The 15,332-nt window shown below is 41.2% G+C and overlaps 1 protein-coding gene across 18 annotated transcripts in view; it reads right to left on the reverse strand.

The window, feature by feature from the left end:
- CDC42BPA (CDC42 binding protein kinase alpha) overlaps window positions 1-3,411 on the reverse strand; it is a 325,266-nt gene extending 321,855 nt beyond the window's left edge. For 17 of the 18 annotated variants that reach the window (XM_030868499.3, XM_060304871.2, XM_060305121.2 and 14 more), the window contains exon 1: window positions 2,052-3,411. In XM_030868499.3, the coding sequence (XP_030724359.1) occupies window positions 2,052-2,229 (178 nt within the window). In that variant the 5' untranslated portion in view covers window positions 2,230-3,411. The remainder of the gene's footprint in view (window positions 1-2,051) is intronic. The other variant, XM_060304987.1, reaches the window with a different exon arrangement.
- Window positions 3,412-15,332: the final 11,921 nt, after the last annotated feature.

A 15,332-nucleotide genomic window follows, 5' to 3' on the forward strand; every position in this document is an offset into this window, starting at 1 on the left:
CAAACACTTATTTGACTTTTGGCTTATTTGGCTTAAATTAAATATATACAAACAAGGGTTTTTTTAATACAGATATAAGAAACAAGATCCAAGAAAACATATTTAGTGGGAAATATATATAAATTATTCTGATAATGCAGAAAAATATCTCATAACATAAATGTAAATTCTTAATCACCAAAAGGCAATTGAGGATATAGTTTTTTATCATATTTTTAAATTACATTTACAACTGGTACATACGAAGAGTTCTCCCACCATTTTGCAGATGAGAAATAATAGATATTAAAATGACAATCATAATCATAGACTAGAGTATCGCTATGAAACCATAATTCAAGAACTGAATCTCTAAAAGTATCAAAATCTTTTCCTTAAATCTTGCAAAAACTAAAAATTTTCTAAATTTATTAAACATGAGGTGTAAAACTACACATCCTTTATAAAATGTTTTACACATAAAAATAAGGGACATATATTCACAAATCCAGTACCAAAGTCAAAACTGTTTCATTCTTAAGAGAGCAGTCTCTTGAAAGATCATTTAGAATTCTTACATTCCCAGTATGAGTCTAGTAATCTGTTTTTAAAAATTATTCTATTCACATTTCATATATATATATATATATATGTTTTTTAACCCTTGCGATATCAAGTTGCTAGAAAACTTCTGATACTGACAAATTGAATAATTAAAGTTATGATGTGTGGGCAATCTTGAATAAGTGATTTACCTGACAAACGAATTTTTAATAAATTGCAAGTCAAAAAAACGAAATAATCACCAACTGACTTTTACTTCAGAAAAATAAAGATTTACTTGGAAACAAAGACATTTTAGTGTAAAAACTTTCCAACAAACTCAAATATTGGTATTCCAAAGGTACAAAATAACTTCTTTAGCTAATATCCTTCAAAAGTCAATGTACCAATGTAGGTACACTGCCATGTACTATACACAGTATGGTATGTCATGATGTGTACTCTTCCCACAGAGAACTGGTGGATGTTGGAACTTGCTCACATGTAACATCGGAAACAGAACTTAAGCCAAGCCTTCAAGCTTGAAGGTCACATGGAGCATTTGCTCTCATCATTGATTTACTCCACTACCTAGCTCTTCTAAATCACATCTATATTTAGGAGAATGAAGACAAAAATTTAGCCAGTTTAGGTTTGAATTAAATTTAGAGTAAATCTAACTCTCAGGCAGGCAGGAGCTGCTCCCAAACATTCTCTACCAAATACTATCACAAAATTCTTAAACTATTTATGTCATCTTACAAACATGACAATTTTTGGCAAGTCCGTGTTTAGTAATTTCCTTTGCTTGTACTATATAGAGATGTGATAAAACCCACTGATGACCACCTTCAAGTTCCTGTTGACCTAAGATATTTTAATATCTCCTCCCATTTCCAGAGTGATTTCCAAAGCCTGGGAAGGAATGTTTCCACTAATAAATATCTTTCAACTGAATGCCTGTTATACCACCACGCTCTCGGCAAAGCGAGCAATAATCCATTTTTGCCCATCACAGAATTATTCAAAATCTCTTACTGCTGACCAAAAGACATAAGTTCTTCCTCATAAGTCCCACATTAAATCTAGGCAACACTACAGGGGTGGGATAGGGAGGGTGGGAGGGAGGGAGACGCAAGAGGGAAGAGATATGGGGATATATGTATATATATATATAGCTGATTCACTTTGTTATACAGCAGCAACTAACACACCATTGTAAAGCAATTATACTCCAATAAAGATGTTAAAAAAAAAAATCTAGGCAACAACTGAGTAGCATGCTTTTACTCTTGGGAAAATATTTACTGAAAACTACAAGAAAAAAGCCTTGAATAATTGGTGTCCACTCTTTTATAGTATATATATTTAAACACATTATGTATAATGTATTTAAATACATAATATATATTGTGTAAACACAATATATATTTATATACTCATTACAGAGAGTTTATCATGGTAACTCTCTATAACAATTAAACCATAATGGCTAGCTAAAGAGTTTTTTATTTTACATACAAACTTACCCCATTCTAGGTATTCAAGAATGTTCTTCTCTCTTCTCAATGGAGAATTATTGCATTCATCATAAAGGCAGATGAGGATATCCAGTAACGTTTCCACACTGAAGCACTGCCCATTGGTCTGAGCGGGCCCATCCAAAATAAACTGCTCCAACTGCCTCAAACGCACTTCTCCAGACATGTTTGCTTCAACTTCTGCTGGTTTTTCTTTCAATTACTGAACCGATTTTGACGATGATTATTTGAACCTAAACTTGAAAAGGTGTGGTTTTAAAAATAAACCACTTGTTATTCAAACAACTGTCATGCAATGCCGGTGCTGAATTCAACATCCAACACACCAGTAACCTCACTTAACTGAAGCGTCTTCTATTTCACACATATACATATATTTTGAGGGAAAGTTACCATAAAATATATTTAAAACATTTTTAAAAGAATAATACAATTAAATCGTATATTTAAATAAAATAATTAAAAAGTACTGAGAACCAAAGAGTCAACACTTCTTTAAAAAAAAAAAAACTCTTCTCCTTCATTCAAAATTCAACTCGTGCAACATAATCCTGAAACGAATCCAGTTGCATCATTAATGAATTAAGTCCGATCTGCATCAGCAATTCACTTCCCAAGCAGAAGGAAAATCGAAAAGGAAGAAAAAAAACCAGAATGTATATAAGGGGGAGGGAAAACCAAAAATTCTGCTGCAAATCCTCCCAACCACCACTTGGATAACGCATCAGCGGCAATTTCTCCGGAGGGAAAGGGAGGGGGCGAGGTCCCTGAAGCAGCCCCTCGACTCGGAGCACGCCAAGCCTTCCCCGGAGGAGGCTTTCCCTTTCTCCTCCCGAGGTCCTTCTTTTTAAGGCTTTGCAGTTAGTCCTATTTCCAACGGATTCCGATGAAAACTCTTCATTTTTCTCCCCGCTTCTCCCAGGGGCCTGACTGGCTGCGGGCGGCACTCGCCCCCGGCTCCGGGAGCGGCGGCTACTCGGCCGCCCGAGCCCGCTCCATGTCGGTGGTCGCTGGGCCGCCGGCCTGGGCCGCGCCGGGCGCAGAGCCCGGTCTCCCCCACACCCGCACCGCGGCCGCCCACCCGCTCGCCCGCCCACACTCCCGACGCCCTGGCGAGGGGGTGCTTTTCTGGATTCAAAGGACACGGACGGCAGCAACTGCGGCGGCGACGGCGCGGGCGGCTCCGGCAGCTAGTTCTCCCCCTTCTTCACACCCCTGGGTTAAGGGCATCTTTCCCCCGCAAAGAGGGGAGCGGCAGGCGCAGGAGGAGGGGTTGGTGCCGCTGGTAAGGAGACCAGAGGCTGCCGCAGCCCGGCTCGCAGCCACTCCCTTCCTTTCCCTCCACCCCTCCCCCTCCTTCCCCGTCCTCTCGCGCTCGCGCCCTGGGCTCCGCGAGGCTGCTCCAGGCCCCGCCGCACGCAGGCGGAGGCTCGCCGACGAGTCCGGATCCAATATGGCGGCCCCCGCCCCCCGACACGCGCGCACACGCCCTCTGCCTTCCCCGCCCCCGCCCCGCCCCCGCCCGAACCCTGCCGGCGCGTTGAGGTCCGGTTCTGCGGCCCCGCAGAGCCGAGGCCAGGCCTTGGGGGGCGCGCGGGCGGGGGCCGGGGGCGCGGCGGCTGCACCACCCCGAGGGGAGGGTGGGGACGCCTCGGCTGGAGAGGCTGCGGCTGCCGCAACGTGGAATGCAGGGATACGGGAGGACTGAGGGAGGCCGCGGCGGCGGTGGTGGCGGACGGTATGGAGGCGGGAGGACCCAGGCGCGGGTTGGGAACTGCGCCACAGCCTCGCCGCCGTTCCCGGTTCCTCGAGGCTTCTCGTAGGGATCGCAAAGCGGGGCTTCCTCCGGTCCTCGGAGGCACCACCCGACTGGCACGTTTGCTAAGGGGGCCCAGAAGCAAACGGCTTTAGGCTTCCAACAGATCTGTAAAACAGTGCTTTTCTCACCGCCTCTTACCTGCGCGCTACCCGCCCCCCAAATTCAGTTCTCAACAACTCCAAAGTAATTTTCTGGGTGTCCAGTTACACCACTTCTTGTGTCATTTCCCGGGACAAATACACTGACAGACATGTACGCGCTACCCTCCAAGTCCTGAGTGTGTGTGCGAGAAGAACAACTCTCCATGTCTATTCCCAAAAGTTTCCTTACGTAGAGCACAGTGTTTTCTCCTCCGGAACTATTCTAGCTGCTGCCTTTATCCCCAGCCTAGGTTACCACCTACAGGGGATTCAACCAATGAAGGGGAGTCAAGACAGTTCGCCACTCTCACCAAAACTCCATCCCCTGTGCGCGCTCGCATGCGCGCGCGCGCACACACGTAGCCCAATGGCACAATGCAGAAACTGGGCAGCAAAGGCAAGTAATTCAATAGGTAAGGCCATTTAGGGCCTTCCGGGGTTTTTTTGAATCTTGATTTTAGGAGAGCGCTCTACAAAATTCTCATGGAAGATCCCACATTTAAATGTATCACTAAACTGAGTCACTGCATCTCTGTCATTTCCTCTCAAAACTGCCATCTCCTTTATAATCTTTCTCCAAAATACAATTATTTTATATTCCTTTCCTACACCCGTGAGGCAGTTACGTTTTCTATGTTAATGCCTACAATTGCCACAATTTTTCACATCTTACTAATATGAAATCTGAGGAAGCACTAGAAATGAAGGTCTAGAAATGAAGGCTAAAAATGAAGGCTAAGGATAATTATTCAAGTTGCTGTCATTCACAAAATATTGTGACTCTTGTGAAATCTACACTTGCATGGCTTATATGAGGAGACACTATTTCCAGTAAGCTCTTGACACATGTGATACTTACATAGATTCAGACAAAAGATGGATCATTTATAGCCATGACATCTTTATGTGCATGTGTATTGGCTAATTATAAAAGTAATAGAAAAGCAAAAAGAAATGTTTAATCCTAACACAGATAATAATATTTTGGTGTTTATTTTTAAAGTCTTTCCTATGTATTTTAATAAAATGATGCATAACAGAAGCCAGTTTTATAGCCTCCTGTTTTCACTTAGCAATATATTATGAACATGTTCTCAGGTCAACACATATTCTTAAGCAACATGGTTTTTAATGGTGAAGCCAAGACATTTTAACAGTTTCAGTTGACCATGAGGTGGGGTAGCAAAGAAAGAAGCAATTTCTTCTGCTTTGGCACCACAGAGCCGACTCTAAGATACCTGCTTATCCAACTTGTAAATAACTCTAAAGAAGAGTTTAAAAGAGAACCTATAACACATTGTCTCAATAAATGCTAATTAACAGTGGAAGTGTATGAGGTACAGATATGTTTTTTAACAAAAGAGTCATGCTGCCAGTTTTCTCTCTACCTATTCTGTTAGCACTTGGGTACCACCCACAGTCCAGGGTACTGACGGTTGCTTAATAACCTTTTCCACATTATTTAGAGAGTAAAGGGGAGAACTTATTATTTTTATTTTTTAAGAAAAGCACAAAGAGAAGGAAGAAGGTTGAACCCAATCAATTTTGCTTGAATAATTCAAGCTCAGAGACTTAATAATTAACTAGACCCTAAACACATTGTGTGGGTGTTATTTTAAATGTTTGGGTTGAAGTGTGAACATTCTTGTTAATGAAACCGAAGAAAGGTGCAACTCCAGCAGCCCTACAATGCTTGAAGTGATCCTGCAAAACATGAGTGCTACAGGCTGCATGGCAGGGTAGCACTTTTTTCTTTGGATAAAAAACCTGGAGGAGGTCTTCTTTGTGAAATTTTGCCTGGGGGCCTGGAGATTAGATGTATACCACTGCAAACACAAATTGTTTGAAATAATCAGGAAAAGTTTTATGAAGATGCTGGGTATTATTCTGACCTTTCAGAAAAGAAATAGGACAGGAGAGGACAGAGAGATAGGAGAGTGAAAAGAATAAAACAGGACAGGAGTCATTAAGCCTAGTCCAACAAATCCTCCAATTCTGGCCTAAGAACAGAATTGATCTACCAGTTTATAACAACCAGCCCCACTCTTACCTTGCTGTACCTTACTCCAGAATAACTAGATAGAGAACAGGGCCAAAAGCAAGGTGAGTGCCACAGCAGGGCTTCATGTATAGTAACACACAGGTATCTTACTACATCACCTTTCAGGCCAGCTAGCACATCCTGACCCTGCAAATGACTGACTTGGTTTAGAGCCCTCTGAGGATAAAACGCCAGCAAATGCTTGTCCTCACTTCATGTCTGACTCCTGACATGAGTAATACCAGCTGCAAAGGCTTATGTTATAAAAAAGGGAGACTTTGTGATTAATAATTACCTCTTTTACAGAACACTTACAATGTGTAAGTACTCTCCTGAGTACTTTGAGGATATTATTCTATTCAATCATTATAACCATATGGAGTAGACAAAGTACCATTTCCATATCATAGATAAGGAAACGGGTTTAGAGATATCTTGGATAACTTGTGAATGACCACACAGCTAGCAAGTGACACAGGAACTGGGAGTCAACACCAGGCCTGAGCCCATGGTATTAACCATTATACAAGAGAGGTCAGAAAGATCTGCAGAATTCCATAAACCCAACTCCTCCTTCCTGTTGTAACCAGGGAGCAGTGGGATATAGTTGTTAATCCACATATTTGGACATTAGAAATTGACATCAGGGCAGAGGAGGGAAACACATATGACGGATCGGGATCCAACCAGAAAAAGAGAAATCACCCATGTATTTAAACCAGAGAGACCTTAATTATGAGAAATGGGTACACAGGCGATGGAAGAGCTGAGGAAACACACAGGGGAGAGTGAGGTGACCCACAGTCTGGTGGCAGCACCTGCTACTACCCCAAGGCTGGTGGAAGCTAAAACCAGGCCTGGAGGGAGCTGGAGCCCAGAGGAGGTACAAGGGCTACCAGGGAGGCTGCCTAGGCAGAGAGAGGGGAAGGAGAATCCCCTTACCGCGAATCCCCCACTATTTGCAGCTAACACAGAGCTTGTGAAAGAGAGCCTGCATGCATTGTCCCCAAAGATACAGAGCAGAGCAGGCGATGGATGTGGAATGGCTGCAAAGACAAACCGGCCAAGGATTTACATACATATAATCAACACAGTTTCAGTTTTACCCAAACCATTAAAAAAAAAAAAAAGCAATAAAGCCAATGTCTTATCTTTGAACAATAATTAAGTGGATTTTAAAGTGGCATGGTTTTAACCTAGGAGCAGTTTTTACTCCTCCCTTTTCATATTTATTTTGCTTTGTTTTAATTTCTCAAAAAAAAAAAAAACCCTAGGGGCTTCCCTGGTGGCACAGTGGTTGAGAGTCCGCCTGCAGATGCAGGGGACACGGGTTCGAACCCCGGTCCGGGAAGATCCCACATGCCGCGGAGCGGCTGGGCCCGTGAGCCATGGCCGCTGGGCCTGTGTGTCCGGAGCCTGTGCTCCGCAATGGGAGAGGCCACAGCAGTGAGAGGCTCGCGTACCGCCCAAAAAAAAAAAAAAAAAAACCCTAAACACCCAACCAAACAAACTCTCCTCATCTAGGGCATGTTTACTCAGGTTCACAGACCAATACTTCCCACTTGCTGATCAGTGGATCTTGCCTACCTTGCCCTATCTTTAAATCTTGCATTTAAATTTCTCATTAAAGCTCTACATAAACAAGCTCTACTATAAATGGCATTTTCAAAAATATGTTTAGGGTCAAACATTATAATACAGATATTGCCCCCCTATTATAGCAGTTTAGTAAATTTGGATATTAAGAAGATAGATGCCATTCTCTTATAAATACCATCAGCAGGAAACATTTGGCAAAAGGCTCCATGCCATGGGTGTTGACAGAAACCAAGCCAGTTAAGCCAATGTGTTCTTCTCAATCCTGAGGCGGGGCTAGAGGTGACACAGCCAGGACCTAGGGGCTGGCAGCAGAAGAAATGAGTTAAAGAATCCATTTACCCCACTCTGGAAATCTCTCTGCCAAGGTTACTGTGACTTCCACATTATCAAAGCCAATGGTCAATCCTCATTTTACATTTCATTTGATCTTTTAGCAGTTTTGACAGCACTAATCACACACACACACACACACACACACACACACACACACACACAATTGAAATACTTTTCTTCACCTGGCTTCTGCACTCTCCTTATCTTCTCCTCCCTCACTGGCCACTCCTCAGTCTTCTTTGCTAGGTCCTCCTTGTATGCCTGATCTCTAAAAATTGGAGTGCCTCAAGGTTCAGTCTTTGGAACCCTTCTCTCTTTTCTATTTACACCTATTCCCTAGGTGATCTCAATCAGTCTTAAGGATTTAAATACTATATATAATGGTTTGAAAACACATGTCACAAATTCTTCAACACTTCTCTCATTGAAGGTTGAGTCTGCACCTTGAATCTAGGCCAATCTTAGTGAATCACTTGTTTAATTAGAAATTAAAATGAATGGAACAAATAGAATGGAACAGAATAACCACTTTATGTGGGTTATTGAGGTTGGGAAAACAAGATGTGATAGCCATATCCTTTGTTGTACAGTGCCCATCAAGCAACACTAATAACAGCTAACATTAATTGTGCACCTTCTATGTCAAGTACCAAACTAAGGACTTTCCATTCACTGAATTCTCTTAACAACCTTATAGGGCAGAAACTATTATTACTTCCTGTCTTAATCAACTCAGGCTACTATAGCAGTTTACCATAGACTGAGTGGCTTAAACAGCAAACTTTCATTTCCACAGTTGGAGGCTGAAAGTCCAAGATCAAGGTGCTGGACAAACTGGTTCCTGGTAAGAGCACTCTTCCTAGTTTGCAGATGGCTGGCTTCTCATTGTACCTTCACATGGTGGAGAGCAGAGAGAGAGGAAACAAGCTCTCTCATGTCTCTTCTTATAAGGTCACTAATCCCATTCATGAGGGCTCCACCCTCACGACCTTAATTGCCTCCCAAAGGCCCCACCTCTTAATACCATCACATTGAGAATTAGGATTTCAACATATGAATTTTAGGTGGGATACAAACATTCGGTTCATAAAATTTCCATATAGAAAAACTAAGGACTAGATAGTTTAAGTAACTTTTCAATGGTTATAAAGTTGATAGGTGGTAAGGTCAGGCTTTCAATCCAGGTGAGATTCATTTTAAAGCCTGTGTGCTGAAATGCTTTGTTAACCTACCCCAATACAAGCTAAAAAAAACTAATATCAGCTAACTGATTAATAATTAGACAAAGCCCTCTTGTCTAACAAAAAGAAGGGAAAACAAAAATGACTTCATTATAACCTTGAAGCATAAAAGACATTCTCTTGCAGGAGTTTGGTCAATTGTTTTCCATATAAAGAAGAGCAAAACCAGAGAGAATAGTTTATTGAAATAGGGTTTATTTCATGTAGACAAAAAGAGAAACTCTTAATTGTCAGGTTGGTAAACCCCAAAATCAGACACAAAGAGAAATTGTGGAGTTGTAACATCTGAGGATCTTTAAAACGATCGTTTCAATTCAATTTCAACCGCCATCTCTCTTGAATAGTTTGGAATCCACCTGCCAGAAGGTGATGGGATCAGAACAGATGTGCTCTCCAGGCTCCCTTCAGCAGTAAGATTCAGTGCTTCCTCGCCCGTACGGGGGACTAATTAAACCCACAGTCATATGGTAGAGCCAGCGATTATGTTTTAGAAAAGACTGTGACCTCTCTCTGACCCAGAGGATAGCAGCATCAGCACTTACAAGCCAAATGAAATGAGGCACTGTCAGCAATGTTCCTTACAATAAAAAGTATAGCAATAATAATAATAATAAGTATCAAGACATAAACCCACAAATAGGATGGTATCTGGAGCACCCCAGGCATTCATGATGGGAATAAGGGAAATGAAAATTCAAGAAAATTACATTTGAGATATCAAGAGGGGCTTTCCTCAAATAAGAAAGGTTCCTAACATTACAAAGTACAAGCAGAAATCCATGCAGAAGATAAGAAACAATGTAAAAAACTTTGTAAGTATTAAAACTTGGGACTTGTTCCAACCACTTCTTGAGATACTAGGGTGGCATGGGTCAGGATAAGAAGCTAGAGAATAATATTAAGAAATGATGTTAGAAGAAACAAATTAAGTATTTTTCTTTACTGTAACATTAGACTTTCCTGTTCTTTGAAACTTTGTTTCTCATAATGATAACATGTTATCCTGTATAAACTGTTGATCATTAGTGGATTATTTTCTCAGCAATGGAGCTGAGTTTCTCTGAACGCTTTTACTCACCATGCCTTGTGAGAAGAGCACAATTTATTTAATAACTAGCCACAGTACAAGGTAGCACTGTGGAACAAACACTTTTTCTAAATAAAACTGAATTGTCTAGGCAGTGATAAAACTACAACTTTGTCATCCTTAGTACTTCATACTAAAAATGGAATTAACCATCTCATAAAAGTATTAGCTAATCATTAACAAGTACAAGAGCAATCATTCCCAATTTTTTCAAACAATTCAACTGTTTTACTTTCATTCATTCATTCATTCCCCCTAGTCATTCACCAAGCCCCCAGTCTGCACCAGGAACAACGTAAAAAGTGTAAGTTCAACCTTCACTGTACAAATCCCCAAAGATACACTTATAAATTATAAGCGAAAGTATCACAATATTGTTAATATCCTCTTAGTTGGAAGAGAAAGATTGGTTGGTAGGAGGTGATAAAGCAGAGAAATTTTCCCGAGCAGTTGAATTAGACTACACGTTTTGGTAAGCTTTGGATTACTCATAGAACAGAGCAGACAGAGGGGATTCTTCCAAATAGGGAGAAAAGAAAAGCCAACTTCAGCACTGTGGGAAACAAGCCAGGACAGAAGAATCAGGGCCCTCCAGGAAGGGACAGAGGTACAATGAAATCCAAGCGTGGTTAAATGAAATCTTACGTGGGTGATTTAATATTCAAGTGGCTAATTCCATGAGGACAGGGTTGAGAAGGGCAGTGATAGTTGTCATGTGGGCGCTAGGATTATGGTGGTCCTTCTAGGTTAGGGTGGCATTGGTTACTAAAAGAGGTGGGAAGAGGATACAAAGGCAGGAACCCATGAGAGTTTCCAGGTCTCAGCCAACAACGGATGGACTCATTTCAGCAGGGAATTGGAACAGAAACCCAAAACCAAGATGCAAAGCCTGACATACAAGCTGACCTAGTAGAATAAGGGTCAGGTAGAAGCTCTCTGATGTGTTTGGGAGCTAATGTTACTTTGGAACCACTAGACCCAAGGTGTACAAGCAAAGGCCCATTTCAAGATGTTGCTCCCTAATGGTCAGTGTTGTCAGTGTGCCCTATAAGGCCAGGCTTACCCTACTCAGGGCCTATATGGGGTGGAGCCTGAGATTCATCATTGCTGGCATCCGATTAGACCCAGAACAGCCACGGACTCATGCCACCTGCCTAAAACTATCGCCCTCCATACCCTACCATGATGCCTAACACCAACAATCTGACACTGCTTTGGGTTAAAGTCGAGTTGGGGAACATTTTTCATGGGCTGGTGCAATCTAGAGCTTATATGCACTGGAGCTAAAATTCAAATAATGATTTCTCCTTCAATTGTCTGTTATGGCAGTCCTATTCACAGTGGAACCTCTGAAGGTTAAATAACGAACTATTGTGGAGCTATGAACCATGGTTTAAAAGCAAGTTAGCCTTGTAAAGAAAAGTCATTAGAAAAAAGTAATGAAGGCAGAACATCCTCAGCTCAAAGAGCAATCAGATGGTCACAGTGTCCCTCTATGACACTGTCTCTCAGTATGTCTCTCTGACATACTGACCGTCCCAGACAGTGTGCTGGATGCTTCCCAGTCTCTGTGAACTTTGAGAATACAAGCAATTCTCTCTCCAGCTCTCTCTTGTTCTCTCCCTCTGTTTTTACCTTGATCTCTCTTCAATCTCTGTTAATGTATCTTTCTGTAGCTATTTCCGTTTATCTACTTCTTCCCCCTTTTCCTCTGCCTACCTTCCCTTCCCCCTTTATATGTCCTTTCTCTTTTTTAGTCTTCTCCCATTTCTCTTTCCTTCTTTTTCCTTCTTACCTTCCAACTACTTTTTTTCCCTTAACTTCTAATAATAATAAATGAAGATTCATTTGTAAATATTTATTAGAGATAACCTGTCTCAGTAAATAAGCTTCTGGTAAGTGCATTACCAGAGACATAACATGAAGTTAGCGCCTATTAACACATTCCTATAAATTTAGATGAACTACCTTACCTAGAAGAGACAGGGCTGAAGGAAGAGCATGCAAGGCATATAATTTTTCCTGACAACTGGTGGCAGGTAGAGGGATGAAAGAAAAGTCTATGCATGGGACATTCCATGAGGGCAGTGAGAAACAAAAAAATCTGAGCATATGTTCAGTGCGGGGTCTGTTCTGAACATATTTCTCACATCATTTCTTTGATCCTCACAACACCCCCATGAATTAGGCAGCATTATTATCTCCAGATGAGGAAACAGGTGTAGAAAGTAAGTGGCAGAGCTGGAACTGGGACCCAGTCTGTCTGTTACCAAAGTCCATGGTGACAAAACAAAGAGAAACTTAATGAGCTTGATAGTTCTATCTGTTAGAAAAAGCCAAGTCATGAAAAGGAACCACAGTAAGATACCCTGAGGACTCGTGGCTCCACCGGACTACTCCCATTCAGCTTCGCACCTGTGGTCCCTAACAGTGCGCTGGCACAGACTAGGAGCTGAATAAGTGATTATGGAACGCATGAACAAGATTCAAAGCAGCAGGCACTGAAGTTTCTGAACTGGAAAAATCATTATCGTACCCGGTTCAGGAGTCATGCAGCCTCTGCGTAAACATTCCCAGGGACAATTCTCCTACAAAATAAGAGTCACAATTGGGCCACATTTTTGATACAACAGTTCAAGGCCTTAAGCTCCCATGTATGCAGAGGCTTTAAAATATATTTCTGATACTCCCACTTTTGCAACATTTCATCTGTCATTAATTCTTTAAAAATCACCAGAAGGTAATGTGAATATACTTCTGGACTACTTAAAAATGGTTAAGATGGTAAGTTTTGTGTGTTTTTCACAATTAAAAAAATTTAACTCATCAGGATGTAAATATTTATGTATATGAAATATACATCATCTTGAAACATATATCATGAAAGTTCCTGGCATGGACAAGTAAGTTATTCATTTCATTTCAGAAAAAAAATTAAAATCTGATGGATGACTAAGCAAGTCTGTTTGGGAACTTGACGCTTAGCTGTTAACTGTGCTGAATACTCTGTTAGTGCCACTCTTACCTCTATCCTCCTGGAAGTTTTAATAACTCATTTTTCTCTTCAGCCTTCTATGTAAATATAAGTTTAAATTTTCTACAGTATTTAATATTTCACAGTTACAGCCGTCCCTTGGTATCTGACAACGATTGGTTCCAGGATCCCCCCTTGAATACCAAAATCCACGGATGCTCAAGTCCCTTATATAAAATGCACAGTATCTGCATATAACGCATACCAATCCTCCCTTATACTTTAAATCATCTCTAGCTTACTTATAATAACTAATACAATGTAAATGCTATGTTAATAGTCATAAATACAATGTAGCTGCTATGTAAATAATTCAAGTATTGCTAGTTGGAACTTTCTGAAAAAAATTTTTTTAATATTTTCGACCCATGGTTGATTGAATGCATGGATGTGGAACCCACGAATACTGAGGGCCCACTGTAATAATTCAGTTTGATCATTTATGTTGTAGCCTGATTGTTTCTTCAATGATACTTTTATTTGGGGATATTCATCCCTTAGGTGATATATTTATCAAGATATTCTCCTTAAGAGATTTATTCTCCTCATGTGATAGTGCTTCATATGTATATTTAATCTAACTTGAGTTCTCAGTTGTGTAGAAGGAATATGTGATTAGCTTAAGATGGAGAAAGATTACCGTGTCTATTTTATTGATCATGCAACTAAAACTCAAATACATGAGTTTACCTGAAGTGTAGTAGCAACAGTGGGAAGGTATTAAAGACATGACCATGACTTAGAAGTTGATGCTTGTGTTTCAGAATCTGTCACTTCTATTACACTGTCATTACATGACCAATTGGCTTTTTTGAGTCCATGCTCAACAGATGTTGTTTTGTTTTTTTGTTTGTTTTTTTGTGGTACGCAGGCCTCTCACTGCTGTGGCCTCTCCCGTTGCGGAGCACAGACTCCAGAAGTGCAGGCTCAGTGGCCACGGCTCACGGGCCCAGCCACTCCGCGGCGTGTGGGATCTTCCTGGACCGGGGCATGAACCCGTGTCCCCTGCATCGGCAGGCGGACTCTCAACCACTGCACCACCAGGGAAGCCTCAATAGATGTTTTATTAACTTAGAGATGCTTAGAGATCCCAGTGACAAGGATCTTATTGCTTTCCAAAGTTGTCTTTATTGCTGGATAAGTCTACTTTTTACTATGAATAATAAGTAATATATTACACCAGTTAGCACTTTTGATGTTGTTGCATAACAAACCACTTCAAAATTTAGTGGCTTAACACAACCATTTATAAAGTTCATGATACTAGAGCCAGCAGTTCAAGCTCCACTTCGCAGTTTTTCTGCTAGGTTTCTTCATGCATCTGTGGCCAGCTACCAATGGATGTTGTCACTCTTGGGTGGGCTCTCACACACGTCTAGAGCCTCAGCTGGGACGACTGAGCTGACTCTGCTCTGATCCGCATGGTCTCACATTCTCCAGCAGGCTAGCCTTGACTTGTTCACACGGCAAAGGCAGGAGTCCCAACAGTGCAAAGAAAAACACACAAGGCCTCTAAAAGCCTAGGATTGGAATTGGCACACCATCACTTCTGCCACACTGTATTGGCCAAAGCAAAGTCCCAAATCCGGCCTAGATTCAGAGAATGGGAAAATGGACTTCACCTTTGAACAGAAGAAGACACATTATAAAGAGTGTAGATATGTGGAACTATGAACGACTGTGACCATTTTTGACATGTACCACAAATATAAAAATTGCATTTAGGAGGTATTGGGTATGATATTAAGGATATAAGAGATGATATTCAAAATGTCAAAAGGACAACCAGTAGGGAATGAACACTAAACATTCCAGAACGGATGACAACTATAAACAATCGATAAAGCCACATTGATGTGGAGTCATTGACTTGAAGGATGTGATACTCACGACAAATATATGCTCAAAAGATACAAGTTACCTTATCATTGGCTGGAGCTTTGAATTTCTAGCAGAGGACTCAAGTTAAATCTGA

This window comes from Globicephala melas, chromosome 1, assembly GCF_963455315.2.
Source record: "Globicephala melas chromosome 1, mGloMel1.2, whole genome shotgun sequence".
In the NCBI taxonomy this organism is placed as follows: Eukaryota; Metazoa; Chordata; class Mammalia; order Artiodactyla; family Delphinidae; genus Globicephala; species Globicephala melas.